The sequence below is a fragment of the Misgurnus anguillicaudatus genome, chromosome 13 (assembly GCF_027580225.2).
Source record: "Misgurnus anguillicaudatus chromosome 13, ASM2758022v2, whole genome shotgun sequence".
Lineage (NCBI taxonomy): Eukaryota > Metazoa > Chordata > Actinopteri > Cypriniformes > Cobitidae > Misgurnus > Misgurnus anguillicaudatus.
The window spans coordinates 31,535,639-31,549,922 of record NC_073349.2 but is presented as its reverse complement, the minus strand read 5'-3'; the positions used below and the strand labels follow the sequence as shown (position 1 = coordinate 31,549,922).

The 14,284-nt window shown below is 36.8% G+C and overlaps 1 protein-coding gene across 2 annotated transcripts; it reads left to right on the top strand.

Moving 5' to 3' along the window:
* The first annotated feature begins 414 nt into the window (after positions 1-414).
* Positions 415-13,656, top strand: abcg2a (ATP-binding cassette, sub-family G (WHITE), member 2a). Of its 2 annotated transcripts, XM_073875612.1 has the most exons (16): positions 415-548; positions 812-1,022; positions 5,441-5,500; positions 5,604-5,718; positions 6,331-6,483; positions 6,882-7,039; positions 8,562-8,713; positions 8,807-8,908; positions 8,986-9,236; positions 10,493-10,575; positions 10,718-10,807; positions 11,778-11,902; positions 11,996-12,150; positions 12,300-12,389; positions 12,604-12,677; positions 12,771-13,656. In XM_073875612.1, the coding sequence occupies exons 2-16, from the start codon at positions 817-819 to the stop codon at positions 12,919-12,921; spliced, it is 1,965 nt and encodes a 654-aa protein (XP_073731713.1). In that variant the 5' UTR covers positions 415-548; positions 812-816; the 3' UTR covers positions 12,922-13,656. The 2 variants fall into 2 exon arrangements, with proteins under 2 accessions (XP_073731713.1, XP_073731712.1); XM_073875611.1 differs by having other exon boundaries at positions 12,604-13,656.
* Positions 13,657-14,284: the final 628 nt, after the last annotated feature.

The window sequence follows — 14,284 nt, the reverse complement described above, 5'->3', positions numbered from 1 at the left end:
TTTAATTAAGCTCTACTTTTTACAAAATGTATTTAGCATATGTTTGTCCAAAGACATTTATTTTTTGCCATGCGGTAAAACCACTACTACACTTTTACCACAAAAAATTGATACTTTTCGTAAGGGTATTTAAACAGACATGTATGAGTGTACAGAATCACTTTTGTATTTGAATTTTGATTATGTTTAAAGCATTATACACACGTGAGCAATATAAAGCAGAAGTCATTCAGGTCATCATAGTCACACGTGTGTGAACCGCCCCCTGTCTTATGAAACCTCATTCATATAAACACACACACGCACGAGAGGGGTAGTGAGAGAGAGAGAGAGAGAGAGAGAGAGAGAGAGAGAGAGAGAGAGAGAGAGAGAGAGAGAGAGAGAGAGAGAGAGAGAGAGAGAGCTACTGCAGGTAAGACTACACGCGACGCGACTTTCTTTTTTGTCAAAGAGCGCGACGCTCGTGTCACTTCTGTCATGACTGGAACTTTGACTTATTTAGACTTTATATAGTTGTTTAATTACTCGCTGTGAAATCCTTTGGGCTGGTAAATGTGTTTTAATTTATTGTTTATCATAATCATTTGATTGAAATGACGTAAGCAAAGCGTCTTTGATGTTTAATTCTAATATTATAGCAACATAAAACCGCTTCGCTGATGTCACGTGATCAATAACGCTGAGATTCTGAATCGGTTTCGCGTAGCGTTACTTTAGATATTAAACTTCAGACGACAGCCGATATTCTGATGGAGGAACTTTGTTTTGTTTTGTGTGTTGGAATGTTTTATGAAATATTTTGGGTTTGTAGGTGTGATGATGGGAGACACCGCGGTTCAGCTCACCGGTGTAAATGAAGTGGGGAACAGTGGAACCAAAAGCAGACCTCTGGTTTCCACCATGTCCACATCAAGGCGAGGAGCAACAGTGAGCTTCCACAACATCCATTACAGTGTGAAGATGAAGAGTGGATTCCTCTGCAAGAGGAAGATCACACAGAAAGACATCCTCATCGATCTCAAGTGAGTCTTTTTTACAGACTTTTTATTTAAAAAACCTGAATCATCTACATACTACCATCGGGGGTGTCAGATGAAAACCATGGTTATATCATGGTTAGTTTTGATTATCATGGTGTGGCCAAAATACCATGGTGATTCTATGATGCTTTATTTGCTTGACGATTGAATACGTAAGGAATAATTGACGATGGACTGTTGAATTATTAGAAAATAATGCACACCCAAGATGGCACCGCGGGTGTGCATTATTTTAAATTATTAAACGGTTAGTTCCAATCCTTGATTCTGATTGGTCAATAGGTGTGCTTTATTCACGATAAAACACTGCTATGACCGCTTCACCCAACGGTTCTATTTAATATCACTGCGCCCTTAGCAACACCCTTAGCAACACATAAACATAATGAGACAAAGTCTGAGAACAGTTTGTTGTTTTTATTTGAGCTTTCATGTTGTTGTTCGCAGTCAGGGACTATTTTTTCTAGCGAAAGGAATGCTTTTATGGATTTAACTTCATGAAAGTTGCACTCATTTTTTTTTACTTTAATATTGTGTGGTAACCGTTTTATAAAAGCAATAAGGTGCTCAAGGCAAGTGCTGTATCGTGAATAAGTAACGGCTTCGCGTCGTGCCTAACAACGCCCTTCAGCTGTTACTTATTCACGATACAGCACAGCCTCTCGTACCTTATTGCTTACGTATACCACTGTGTTGTTGAATGCTTTATTCTGATTGGGTGAGAAGTGTTCCAGGGGTGTTGATTATTTTTCTGTAAAACACACACCTAACATGTCAAATGTTTTAAAATAATCACCAGAGTAACGTTTGTGGTAATTGTAGTATAACTAGAATAATTGACTCTGGTTTTTTGAATTATTTGAAAATAATGCACACACGGGGCAGTGTACCACATTGAGTGTGCATTATTTTTGAATAATTCAACCGGCCATCGTCAATTATTCCTTACATAATTCAAGGGACCAGAGTCAATTATTTCTCGTATACCACGGTTACCACAGACATTGCTCTGGTGGTTATTTTTAAGACATTTGACAGTTTAGAAGTGCGTTTATCGAAAATAAAACATATCTGTGGATCTTTTTCAACCAATCAGAATAAAGCATTCAACAGCCTCGTAGAATAAATAATAAAAATACCATGTTTATCCGATGCATACCATGGTACTTTTTGATCAGCATGGTATTTTTGTGTGTAATGTGGTGCAGTAATCTGATTTTTAACTTTATAATGGTTCTGTTATGTGGCTACTACAAAAGTATCGTGGAATTGATATCTATATGGTAACGTCTATTAGTTTTACAATAATACTGTGGTCTTATGAATATATTTAATGTATGGTATTATTACACTTTATTTTTCATAAACATATGTTTCCATTGTGCTATATATGTGTTTTTAATGGATGTAAATATTTGGGTAGTCGTTCATAGTTTTGTTAATTCTTGAAGTCTAAATCTGAAGTTTCTTGAAATAATTCGCTTTAGTTTTTATGTGTGCAGTAGGATGATATCTGGTCACTTGTTCAGACTTGTTTTCTGCTGTGGATATTTTCATGTGTAGCCCACAGAAACACAATGATGTTTGCTCGGCAGTATTGCGGTAGTGAAGATTATTTACTGTAAATTCTTTTCCTAAACATCTGGTATAAAAGTGCAGTACAGCGGTGAGGTAGTTACGGTAGTTAAGAAATCTGATATAGCTTTTTACTGGACTGGCAGATGTGAAGTGTGGACGTGATGTTGGTATAATGTGTTCAAAGGCTGTGCGTGTTTGATTGTGGAAATCACCAGGGAGGCTTTATGTGAATTGGAGGAAGGAAATATGGAGATGTTAAATCCAGTGGCGACAGATAGACGGAAAAATCTACTTTTACACTGAAAAACATGCAGACTTGCTGCGTTCGTACATGCTTTACTGTGCACAAAGTTACATGGACAATTAACAGTTAAATGCATTGTTTTATAATCACATACACCCTTTATGTACATACACACAGACAGACAGATAGACAGACACACAAACATGTTATATATGTACATCACAGGTTACCTAATGTCATGCTTTCATAACCTAAAGATAGTTACGTAGTTGCACCCTGCCGCGGCATTGTTCAACGTGAGCGATTCTTCAGAAGAATGCTGCTAAATGAGAGCGAGCGAGCAAGAGAAAGAGAGAGAGAGAGAAAGAGGGGATGTTTGTGGTTCCACCCACAGGAAGACTCTCGACTCTTTTTATGTTTGTTTTGGCCAGCAGAGATGTGAAAGATCAGACCTTGACTTCAGACCTTCTTTTAGATAAACCTCTCAGCTCTCATGTGGGCTGAATTGATGAATGTCACGTTACGAATCACGTAACACAGGTGATATAACATGACAGTCATTGTTATAAAATCTGTTTGTCACAAGTTTCAGGTTTGGCATTGTAACAGAGTTGAAGTGCATTCACAAATACACACTTCTTTCAGGTTTAAATCTGGCAATGATCAATCAATCTTTTTTTACTCGATAGTATGAATTAAATATTTTATAAATTAAATAAATAGTATCAATTAAAAAATTTTTGCATTATATTAATTATAACTAAATCTTTTTAATTCAATTTAAATTTAGTTGTAGTGCTTTTCACACTTCGTTTTAAATTGTTGCAAGCAGCTTCACTAAATACATTTTAGGTAAGACATTTGATAACACTATAAAAAGAGGATACATGATGAAATATACAGCATAAATGGAATTATTTCAAATGTTTTACATTGCAGAAAGTCATGAAGAATGCAGGGGAGAGGTTGTCATCTGAAGGTTATTGGCTTCGTGTAATGATTAATCTTTGTGTAGTTGTATAATTGATAATGAGGGCAGAGGTTTATGTTCTTGTTTGAGCTTATAAAATGATATTATATTGCTGTCTGAATTAATGAAAAACAAATCAAAGCCTTGTGAATGTTCATCAATCCATCAAAATTAGAGAGGAGCACACATTATATGGGATTTATGAGCTTTGCTTTAATATGAATATTCATGATGTGACATCACATATCTTTTCCTATTAGTCATGATGTGCTGCTTATCTTTTGCATGTTCGTCTGGTTGACTGCAGGTGTTTTTTGCACTGTAGTCAAACACAATAAAACACATGACATATTTCACAAACTAGTTTTAGGAGTCTCAGTATGCAGTGTGGTGGTGCAGTAACTGTCTCTCTTGTGTTCAAGATGATAAAAGCTGTGAAAATCCACATGTCATGATTCACACACACTGTAAAAAATGTCTGTAGAAATTACAGTATTAGTGGGTATTACTGGCAACTAGCTGCCAGTAACTTACTGTAGATTATACATTTATGTTATTTACTGGCAACATTTTGTTCAAGGTTAAATTTAACATGAAAATTTTTTTGACAGTAAGTTACTGGCAACCAGCTGCAAAATTACAGCAAATTTTTTAGAGTGCATGCTTACATTTCATATTTATTGTCATTTATTCATTATGATGTGTTATGATCATCTATAGCAGGGGTTTACAATCATTTTGTCAGCCGTTGTTGAAGTACTCCCTGAGAATATTTCAGTAATGTACTTTGCATGTTTAACTTGAGAAACATTTCTTTTCATTCGTTTTGAAGTTTTACCCTGTTTTTTTTGTACATAAAACGGATCTGTCCATTTTGCATTTTTCTCATAAATAAATAAATAAATAAATTGTATAGCCTATCTTTTGTTAGTAGGTGTTTTATTTTAAAATTATTTATTTACATTTTATGATTTAATTCTAATTCATTAAATTTTTTTAACAACTCCCTGCAATTCCCTTGTGAACCACCAGGGGTTCGCAAATCCAAGTGGGTGATTCTCACAAAATCCAGGATGGTGTCCAGCATCAGATTTTTATAAAAACGCCTTGAAGTCAATTTTTTTTGCACATATACGATTAAGGTCTGAACTTACTATAACCATTATTTTTTAGAGCATTTTAAAAATATTTCCTATAGAATATTTACATTTTTTAGATTATCATTATCAAAAATGATCATTACGACAACATGATATTACATTAAATATATGCATTTACAAACTCTGTTCCGGTAATGAGAACTAAAAAGTTGTCTAGGTATTATGACAAAATTTCAACTTTTATCTGGAGAGAAAAAATAAGAATTGCTTGAGTTGTGTTTTTGTGATAATACAGTTGTCTCCATCTAAAGACTTGTGCTTTAATAATTAAATATGATTAAAAATATAAATGCAATTCGTATTCATTTATTTACATTTTGAAAATCCACATTATATTCAGCACCTTCATTAGTATATATTTTCTTTATATTCATTCAATAATTTAGGTAACAAATAAAGCCAAACCTATGAATAATATTTACTTAATAACATTTTATTTTATTTCTAGTGGCATCATGAAGCCGGGACTGAACGCTATACTGGGAGCGACGGGAAGTGGAAAGTCATCGTAAGATCTCTGTGTTTCTCTCTCTCTCTCGTCTGTCTGTCTGTCTGGGTGGATGGTGTGATGTTGTGGTCTTATATTCTTGTTTTGTATGAAATCTCTTCAGTTTTCTGGATATCTTGGCTGCTCGTAAAGATCCTGCTGGTCTGTCTGGTGAGGTTCTGATAGACGGAGCTCCACAACCTCCAAACTTCAAATGTTTGTCTGGATATGTAGTTCAGGTACAAACTCACACACTCTTCAAATGAGATTCTTGTGTTTTTTGCTTATTTGCTAATGCAAAACCCATCAATACAATTTAAATGTACAGTTGCTGAGGTGTTTTGGGTTAAGGCAAGGGCTTTAGTATATACTTAGGGTTGGTTCATACTGGATATATTTCCAGAGCTCCACCATCAAAATTTAACATATTAAATTAATATTAGACCTCTCCAAAGCTTGTCACAATTTCAAACTGAAGTGACTTTTATTTGGGGCAATTACACTGTTAGAAAAAATGGTCAAACTGTGCACCCAAGCTGTCACTGGGGCGGTACATTTTAAAAAAAGCCTAGTATATGAATCTGTCCTCGTGTTTGATTCTTGAAAAAGTGCTGAATAATGTTGAAAGTAAAGTTTCTGTTTCAGTCACGTCCACTACAGCTGAACTGTAACTTCTCATTTCCAAAAATATCTTTTCAGCTAAACAAGAGTAGTGAATCTTCAGATGGACTGGATGTTTTAGCGATTACTTAATTAAATCTAAAATGACCCAGATTTCTGCTGTAGAAAGTGCTCTGTCATGATGAAACACACAAAACTAAGTGACGGTGTGTGTGTTTTTGTGTCAACAGGATGATGTTGTGATGGGGACACTGACCATTCGAGAGAATCTTCGTTTCTCAGCGGCATTACGACTTCCCAAAACAATCAGTCAGCGAGAAAAAGATGAGAAGGTTGAGAGACTCATTCAGGAGCTCGGATTGAGCAAAGTGGCTGATTCACGGGTAACAACTATTTACATTTCCAATATATTCCCAATGTTTAGCCTTTAACTTCCAGGTTTGAAAGATGTATGGAAATGAATACTGCCCTACAAAGGTTAAGTGCAGTAACTACGCAAACACTGAAACCCAGTAAAATGCCAGTCAAACATGTTACTGCAATTTTGGCACATACGTTTCCCTGAAATGCGACAAAACTGAGCCAGGAGACTTTGTCACAAGACACAACAGATATCACGAAGCCCATTTCAACTCTTAACTCAATTTTGACCAAATGCATAGTAGATACTGCGCTTTGGCTTTATAGGGCAGAATACATTGATAACTTCATTGATAACTACAAGTTGTGCAAGTGTACCATTTCATGCATGTAACAAAGAATTTGATTGGGCGGTGTGAAGGTGGGCACGCAGCTGATTCGCGGAGTCTCGGGTGGAGAGAGGAAGAGGACGAATATTGGTATGGAGCTGATCATTGATCCTCCGGTGCTGTTCCTGGATGAACCGACAACGGGCCTGGACGCCAGCACGGCAAACTCTGTCCTCAAACTCTTGAAACGGTACTGGATACATGCATGTCAATTCAATGTTTGAAGACCTCAGAAAAACAAGAACATGACTTTTAATTGAAAACAAAATTCTGAGAAGTTTAATTTACTGATTGTTAGTTGGTTGTATTTGGAGTTGAGCGATATGACTAAAGTCTTATATCATAATAACGATATGTAGAGTCGAATCACGGTAGAGTTTCCTTTATCTTTTAATAAGGTTTTTATGTTATTGAAATCTTTGGTACTGTAAAATGTTCATAATTCTTGTTACTAATATCAATGTCCGAAGTAAGAAAACAAAAAACAAACAAAAATAGCTTATTGTCTCAATATGTACGTATATATAGCTCAACTTTTACAACTTACCTGATTGTCCGACCTCCTCACTTAAGCCTGAGTTATAGTCGTGCGTGGCTCTGCGTAGCAAGACGTGCACCTCGCAAAATTTTTAACAGCGCATCCGTTATACGTGGGCCGCAAGCGCTGTGATTGGTCCACCAGAACCCCTCCCATCAGGTAAAAAACTGCATCATGGGTTTTTCCGTTAGCGACGGTGAAAACAAAAATGGACCAAGTTGAGGAGTGATTTAACTCAAAGTGGAACATTAGTCCCTGTTTATTAACTTTCATCACTGCTAGTATTCTCAAATCATACACAGCAAGTTGCTGTTTCTTCTTCGTTTGTGGGTTAACTTGCCAAGCTGCTTCTTCTTTGACGCTCGCGCTGCTACTGTGGTTACACGTGGGGATACCGCCTACCAGCGGTCTGCATGTGTGTTTGCACGTCGACGCGGACAACGACGCAAAATATGCCGACACGGAACCTACGCGGCTTCGTCGTATTACCTACACACAACTATAACGAGCCCTTTACTTTCTACCAAGCAAGATCCTTTTTTATTCCTGTAGATGTGTTGTACAGCTCCGGGTGTCCAAATACAGCAACAATTTTGTCCTCCATTGTTGTTTCGTATTACAGCCTCGGCTCGCTACGTCATAATCGCATCACAAAAGCAAGCTCCTGATTGGTTAAGGTGGCGTGAATATCCGCCAAAGTTCAGATTTTTCAACTCGCACAGTTTGTGCGAGTCACACGTGACGCTTTGAATGCCTGAAACCCTCAATTTGTGCCATGTCATTCACGCCGTTTCATTTTCGCAAATTGCGCCGCAGGATGTCTATCGCACCTTTGCATTGACTTAACATTATTCGCGTCTGGTGTGAACGCACCATCACACAGAGACTGAGTGCGCATATAGCACTGTTGTTTCACAGTTTAAAATCACTTGTTTTAAAACTGCCATGCTTAAATATGTGTGCAAACATTAAGTTTTTGGGACCACCCTCACAGTAATGTGACATGAGCACGTAACTTTGATAGAGACAATAGTCCAAAATCTCTACCGGTTGACACATTTGTACCAATTTATCGCCCATTCCTTATTGTATTTCACTTAGTTTTTGAAAGCCTGTATACACACAAATTCAGATATGACTCACATGTTTGTGTTTAAATGCTTTGATTTTTTAGGATGGGGAACAATGGTCGTACCATCATATTGTCCATTCATCAGCCGCGTTACTCCATCTACAGGCTGTTTGACAGTCTGACGCTGCTGGCCGGAGGACGACTGTTATATCACGGAGCCGCTCAGAACGCTCTCAACTATTTCAGTGACATCGGTCAGAAAAAAAACATCATTCAGATCGGTTTCTGTCTGATCAGAACATCATGACTGTGATATTTATTGATGTATTATGTTGTTTGTGTGTCAGGATACACCTGTGAAGCTCATAATAACCCTGCCGATTTCTTCCTGGACATCATCAATGGAGACTCGACGGCCGTCACGCTCAACAAGTTAAATGACAGCGAGGGTACGACACACAGTCTCATTCAGTCCATCCAGAATTCATTGAGTTGAGACATGCGTGTAAATGTGTTTGTCTCTCAGAACTGGACCAGGATCAGCTCACTTCATCTCTGAAGGGAATCCAGGAGCATTTAGTGGAGGAATACAAGAAAAGCTCAAACTACAAAGAAACTCAAGCTGAGGTCCAGAGGATCATTCAGGGTAAAGATTACAGCACACGACCCAAATCCAGAACCATCACCTACAACAACTCCTTCTTTCATCAGTTCAACTGGGTTCTCAAGAGGACCTTCAAGAACCTTCTGCTTAATCCTCAGACTTCAATCGCTCAGGTGAGAACCTCACATGATTATTTTTAGATAGTTACAGCGTTTAGTTTGATATTTATAAAATCACTTGCTTTTAATCCCCTTCAGTCATCTACTGAATATTGCAGAGCAGTGGCGGCTGGTGACTTCTCATCCGAGGGGCTCAAAATCAAAATATGTGTTTTGACATGATGCACATGATGGGCTACATACATGTTGTGATGAGCTTCACATCAAAAAAGAAGTCACCGGCAGCCACTGTGCAAATGTGCAAAGCTTGTATTATGAAGAGGTGTTTATCGTGTCATTTACACTTTGAGGGAAAATCCTCCTAAATCTTTTCAGAATGGACTCTTTATTAAACACATCCTACAGGACTCTATTACTTCTGCCTGTTTTATCCTGTTTATGCTTTTGAAAAAAGTGTAAATCGTTTTTTTTTTAATGAATCCTAACTTATTTATTTTTAGTCTCTCGCTGTGAACACATCCATTGAAGCTGACATGATGTTAAAAATCAAATAAAGAGATGTTGGTTTGAGCTCAGGACTTTTTAGGATTTTTATAGATGGTTAACAGATATGGTAAGGTGACCAGATTTTTTTAAATGAAAACCGAGGACATTTCCTAATTCAATGGTCAAAATATCATTAAAATCTCATTTGTTATATACAAATAAAAAAATGGGGCCAAAACATTTTCTGCAAAAATGACTTTCTTAGTATTTTTGTCTTTTTTTCAGTACAAATATCAAAAAATTCTTAAATCAAGATGCATTTTCTTCATAAGCAAAAGATGGATCTAAGCAAAATAAATGCTCAATACCATGCTGTGTTCAGTTCACTTCATTGGTTTATTACTTTAATTTAACCTTAACCCCCAATAACTTTGACTGTGTTTATATCTTGATTGATGATAGCTTGATGATGCTTTTGTCATGTGCCTCGTTCTCTTAGTAAATTATTCTTCGCTAAATCAGTGGCGCGTAACTAAGAAATCAGTGTAGCTCAACCCCCCCCCCCCCTGCTGGTGAAAATAATCATTACATGATTGCTCCAGTCTGGTACTACAAAGACTACATGCTGATCGGGTTTTTTAGTGTATTTGCTGGTTGTTTTGGACGTGCTGTAAAACGGGGACATTTCCGGGGAAAGCTCCAGTTGGGGACAGAACACAAAAAAACGGGACTGTCCCCGGAAAGCGGGGACGTCTGCTCCGCCTTAAGATATGGGTTTACTGTAGATACAGATTGATAAAGATGTTTGCTGATTGTTTCCTCAGAGTTTGGTGATGGTTTTTCTGGCTCTGGTTGTTGGAGCGATCTTCTTTGATTTGAAAACTGATGGAAGTGGAACTCAGAACAGGTGAAACACATAAAACATTCAGCTGATACACTGTAACACTTAATTGTGTCAAACGCTAACTAATTGTGTGTGTGTGTGTGTGTGTGTGTGTGTGTGTGTGTGTGTGTGTGTGTGTGTGTGTGTGTGTGTGTGTCTGTTACAGGATGGGTGTTCTGTTCTTCATCACAACCAATCAGTGCTTTAGTTCTCTGTCCTCAGCCGAGCTTTTCATCACAGAGAGGAAACTGTTTGTGTAAGTATACACACACACACGCACACAGACAAAGAAACAAACACATGCATGCACACATAGGCTATATCCACACGAAGCCGCTGCATTCCCTATCCGATCATTTTTTTTCCTTGCTCTAAAAAAATAATCCGTAAACACGAAACCACTGAAACCGACTGAAAGCGGTGAAGTATATATGCCGGACCAGTATGGGGCGCTGTAATTCTGCCACAGATATACACTATACACGGAGAAGAAGACTTTGAGCATGCGCATAACCAACTTATGGTGTTGTCCATTATCGCTTATTGGTCACCACAATTGCATAGAAGCAATAGATTTTGCTGTAATAAAGCTAGTAGGCTTTAGTAGCTTCTGTAGCACGAACACAATCACGTAGTCCGCCGTTATTTTTGTTGCTGTTACGTGTAACGCTTCCGACACGTGATGTGATGACGTTTTCGCTTCACAAAATATACGGATTGGCTGTACAGACGAAACCGCAAGGGTGTCGGTTTCAGATTTATCCACTTTAGGACCCGCTTTCAAAAAATAGCGGATCCAGTCTCCCAAAACGCCGGATCCGTGTGGATGAAACGCCAATACGATAACAAATTTATACGTATGCAGTGATACGCGTCTCCGTGTGGACAGCCCCATAGACGCAAACACATTTTGATTTTTGGGTAATTACACACTTGTTAATAAAACTAAGAAATGATTAGTGAGTATTTTTGAATGCATCAGTAGATCCTTTCAAACTGGGGGCCGGGGCCAGGGGGTGCCAGGGGGCCCCAGTTTTATGACATTTTATGAAATACATTAATTTATCATGAATTCTGTGTAATTAAATCTAAAAAAATAAGGCTACTAATTGTCACAAATTTTCTTTGGGGGGCCGCGAAGGAATGCACAGTACACAAGGGGGGCCGCATGCTGAAAAAGTTTGGGAACCACTGATCTAACACATTGATGTTATTGATCTCTTCAGACACGAGTACATCAGTGGATACTACAGAGTCTCCGTTTACTTTCTGACCAAGATCCTGTCTGACATCCTCACACTACGAACCATTCCAGCTATAATCTTCAGCTGTGTGGTGTACTGGATGTTAGGTCAACACAAACACACACAAACACATCACCATTATACACAAACCTGTTTAAATATATCATCTCTACAATATCATTCAATTCATCTCTCCACAGGACTGAAAGCAACGGCCGAGGCCTTCTTCATTTTCTTCTTCTCTGTTATTATGGTGGCGTACACGGCCACATGCATGACTCTGGCCATTTCTGCAGATCAGACAGTGACGGCCATCGCAAACATCTTCATGACCATCGCCTTTGTGTTTATGATGGTAAAGACACAAATACACACGTGCATTATCATATCATGGATCTCAAACACTGTGTAGATGTATTGTTTTAATAAAACATTGAATTTCAAACACAGCTGATTGAATCAGAATTCAAGTGATGCTTAAATAAAATCTTTCTTTACATTCAGATCTTTTCTGGGCTGTTGGTGAATCTGACCACCATTGCTGCTTGGTTAAACTGGTTAAAATATTTTAGTATTCCTCGCTACGGTCTGACTGTGAGTCATCTGTTTATTTATACTCTATCATAACATATTTTTATTTTAATTTAGTTTCATTCAGTTTTTGTTTAGCTTGACTACTAGCACCCTCTGGATTATCTTTAAGACTGTATGTAAATATTTAATAAGACTTGTTTACAGAAAGTTTCTGGGTTAGTGTTGATCTGTAAATGTTTTGTGTTATTAAGTTAATGGTTGTGATGTCTTACAGGCTCTGCAAATTAACGAGTTTAGGGGACTTGAATTTTGTGACAAAAGAAACTTGACAGGATCCCTTGTAGAAGTGTATGTATCATTATATCATCATTATATATCTCACACAAACACACACATACAGTACACACAATCTTTCACATTTTTTTTGTTGTATTTTTGTAGGTGTACTACAGGAGAGATGTTTCTAGAGCAGCAGGGCATTGATTATTCTGAATGGGGTTTGTGGCAAAATCATTTGGCTTTGGGCATCATGAGCATCATCTTCCTCATTATTGCTTATCTTAAACTGCGCTTTATCAAGAAATTTACATAAACACACACACACGTCCTCTTATTTAATAGCTGCTAACATCTGATCAGTTTTATAGCAGTTTATTTTATATTACACTGGATTTGGGTTGATGTTAAAACTGTGTAAATATTATGCTCATATTTGATAATCATGACCACAGAAACTCTTCACCAATCTGCTCAGGTATTGAATGAAAGCTTTAAATCACTTTTGTCTATGCACACAGTAAATAAGGGTTGCATTCAGGAGTCACTCCAGTTTAAGAAAAAAAAGGTCTGTTTTATGCACTATAACTGTCGAAAATATTTCTGAAGTTTCTTTTTTAATATTGTTAGTGTTTCATAATTAATCTTATAATAGTGTTTAATAGAAAATAAAAAATTAATGTTTAATAAAAATGTCATTTTGAACAAAACCATTTCTGGACTAAAGTTTATTCATCTTGTATAACATTCAGCTGATGTGACCTCAGAAACCGACACACAAATAAATCACACATGACCTCTGTGTCTGTGTTAAAGTAGTCATGAACTATAAAAACATCCTGTAAGTTTCAGACCTCAACATTTTCTCATGACTTTAAATAAAACAGCAAAAAACAAGCTGCCAAAAATGCTTTGTCAGATTTTGTCTCTACAATAAACCTCTCTGTAGACGATCAACATTTGAACACATTCGTTTTAAACCACAATGACTCGTACACGCTAAAAATGAAAATGATTGGTTATTTTACAGTTTTTCTCAGTCACTTTTTTTTTTAAGAAATTCATTTTTTAAAACACTTCATCAAGTCAGTTGTGCACAACATAAAAGCAAATTCTCATTGTTTTGAACAAATTGCAAATGCTTTGATACAAAGATGATTATGTGCAATTGTCTTTTACATTTTTAATTGCTTATGTCATTTTCATCAAAATACATTATACTGATTGTGAAATTAGTTCAGCGCACAAGTCATGACCTTTTTGTCATAATCTGTTTTTTCATTTTTTGTAAATGTGAACTGTATTGATAAATTGCTAAAGCGGAATAATGAATGTGTGAATTGTTCGGTGTCTCTATAAAACATGTTGAGTGATTATTTGTTATGTTGCACGAAAATATATCAGGATGTCCATCAGGAAAAAAATGAATGAATTTTTTACATTATACAGTGAACCTTTTTATTCACAATTGTATTTGTACAGTAAAAATATAACGTGTAAAATTTAACAGAAAAAATTAAAGGTATAAATGTGAATTCTGTCCAATCTCTTGCAATGCAATATTTGACATACATGAATGAGTAACTTCATACTGTTGAAATTGAAAAAGTGCAGCTAATCATCATTACCAAAACCTGACACCTATAATTGTGTACTTGTTATATTGACAACATGGCTAA

Excerpts from the sequence above, each read along its gene's own strand:
- abcg2a (XM_073875611.1), top strand. The coding sequence starts at position 817 with ATGATGGGAGACACCGCGGTTCAGCTCACCGGTGTAAATGAAGTGGGG. Across the intron at positions 7,040-8,561 it reads GTCCTCAAACTCTTGAAACG|GATGGGGAACAATGGTCGTA; the intron begins GTACTGGATACA and ends TTGATTTTTTAG. Across the intron at positions 8,714-8,806 it reads CAACTATTTCAGTGACATCG|GATACACCTGTGAAGCTCAT; the intron begins GTCAGAAAAAAA and ends TTTGTGTGTCAG.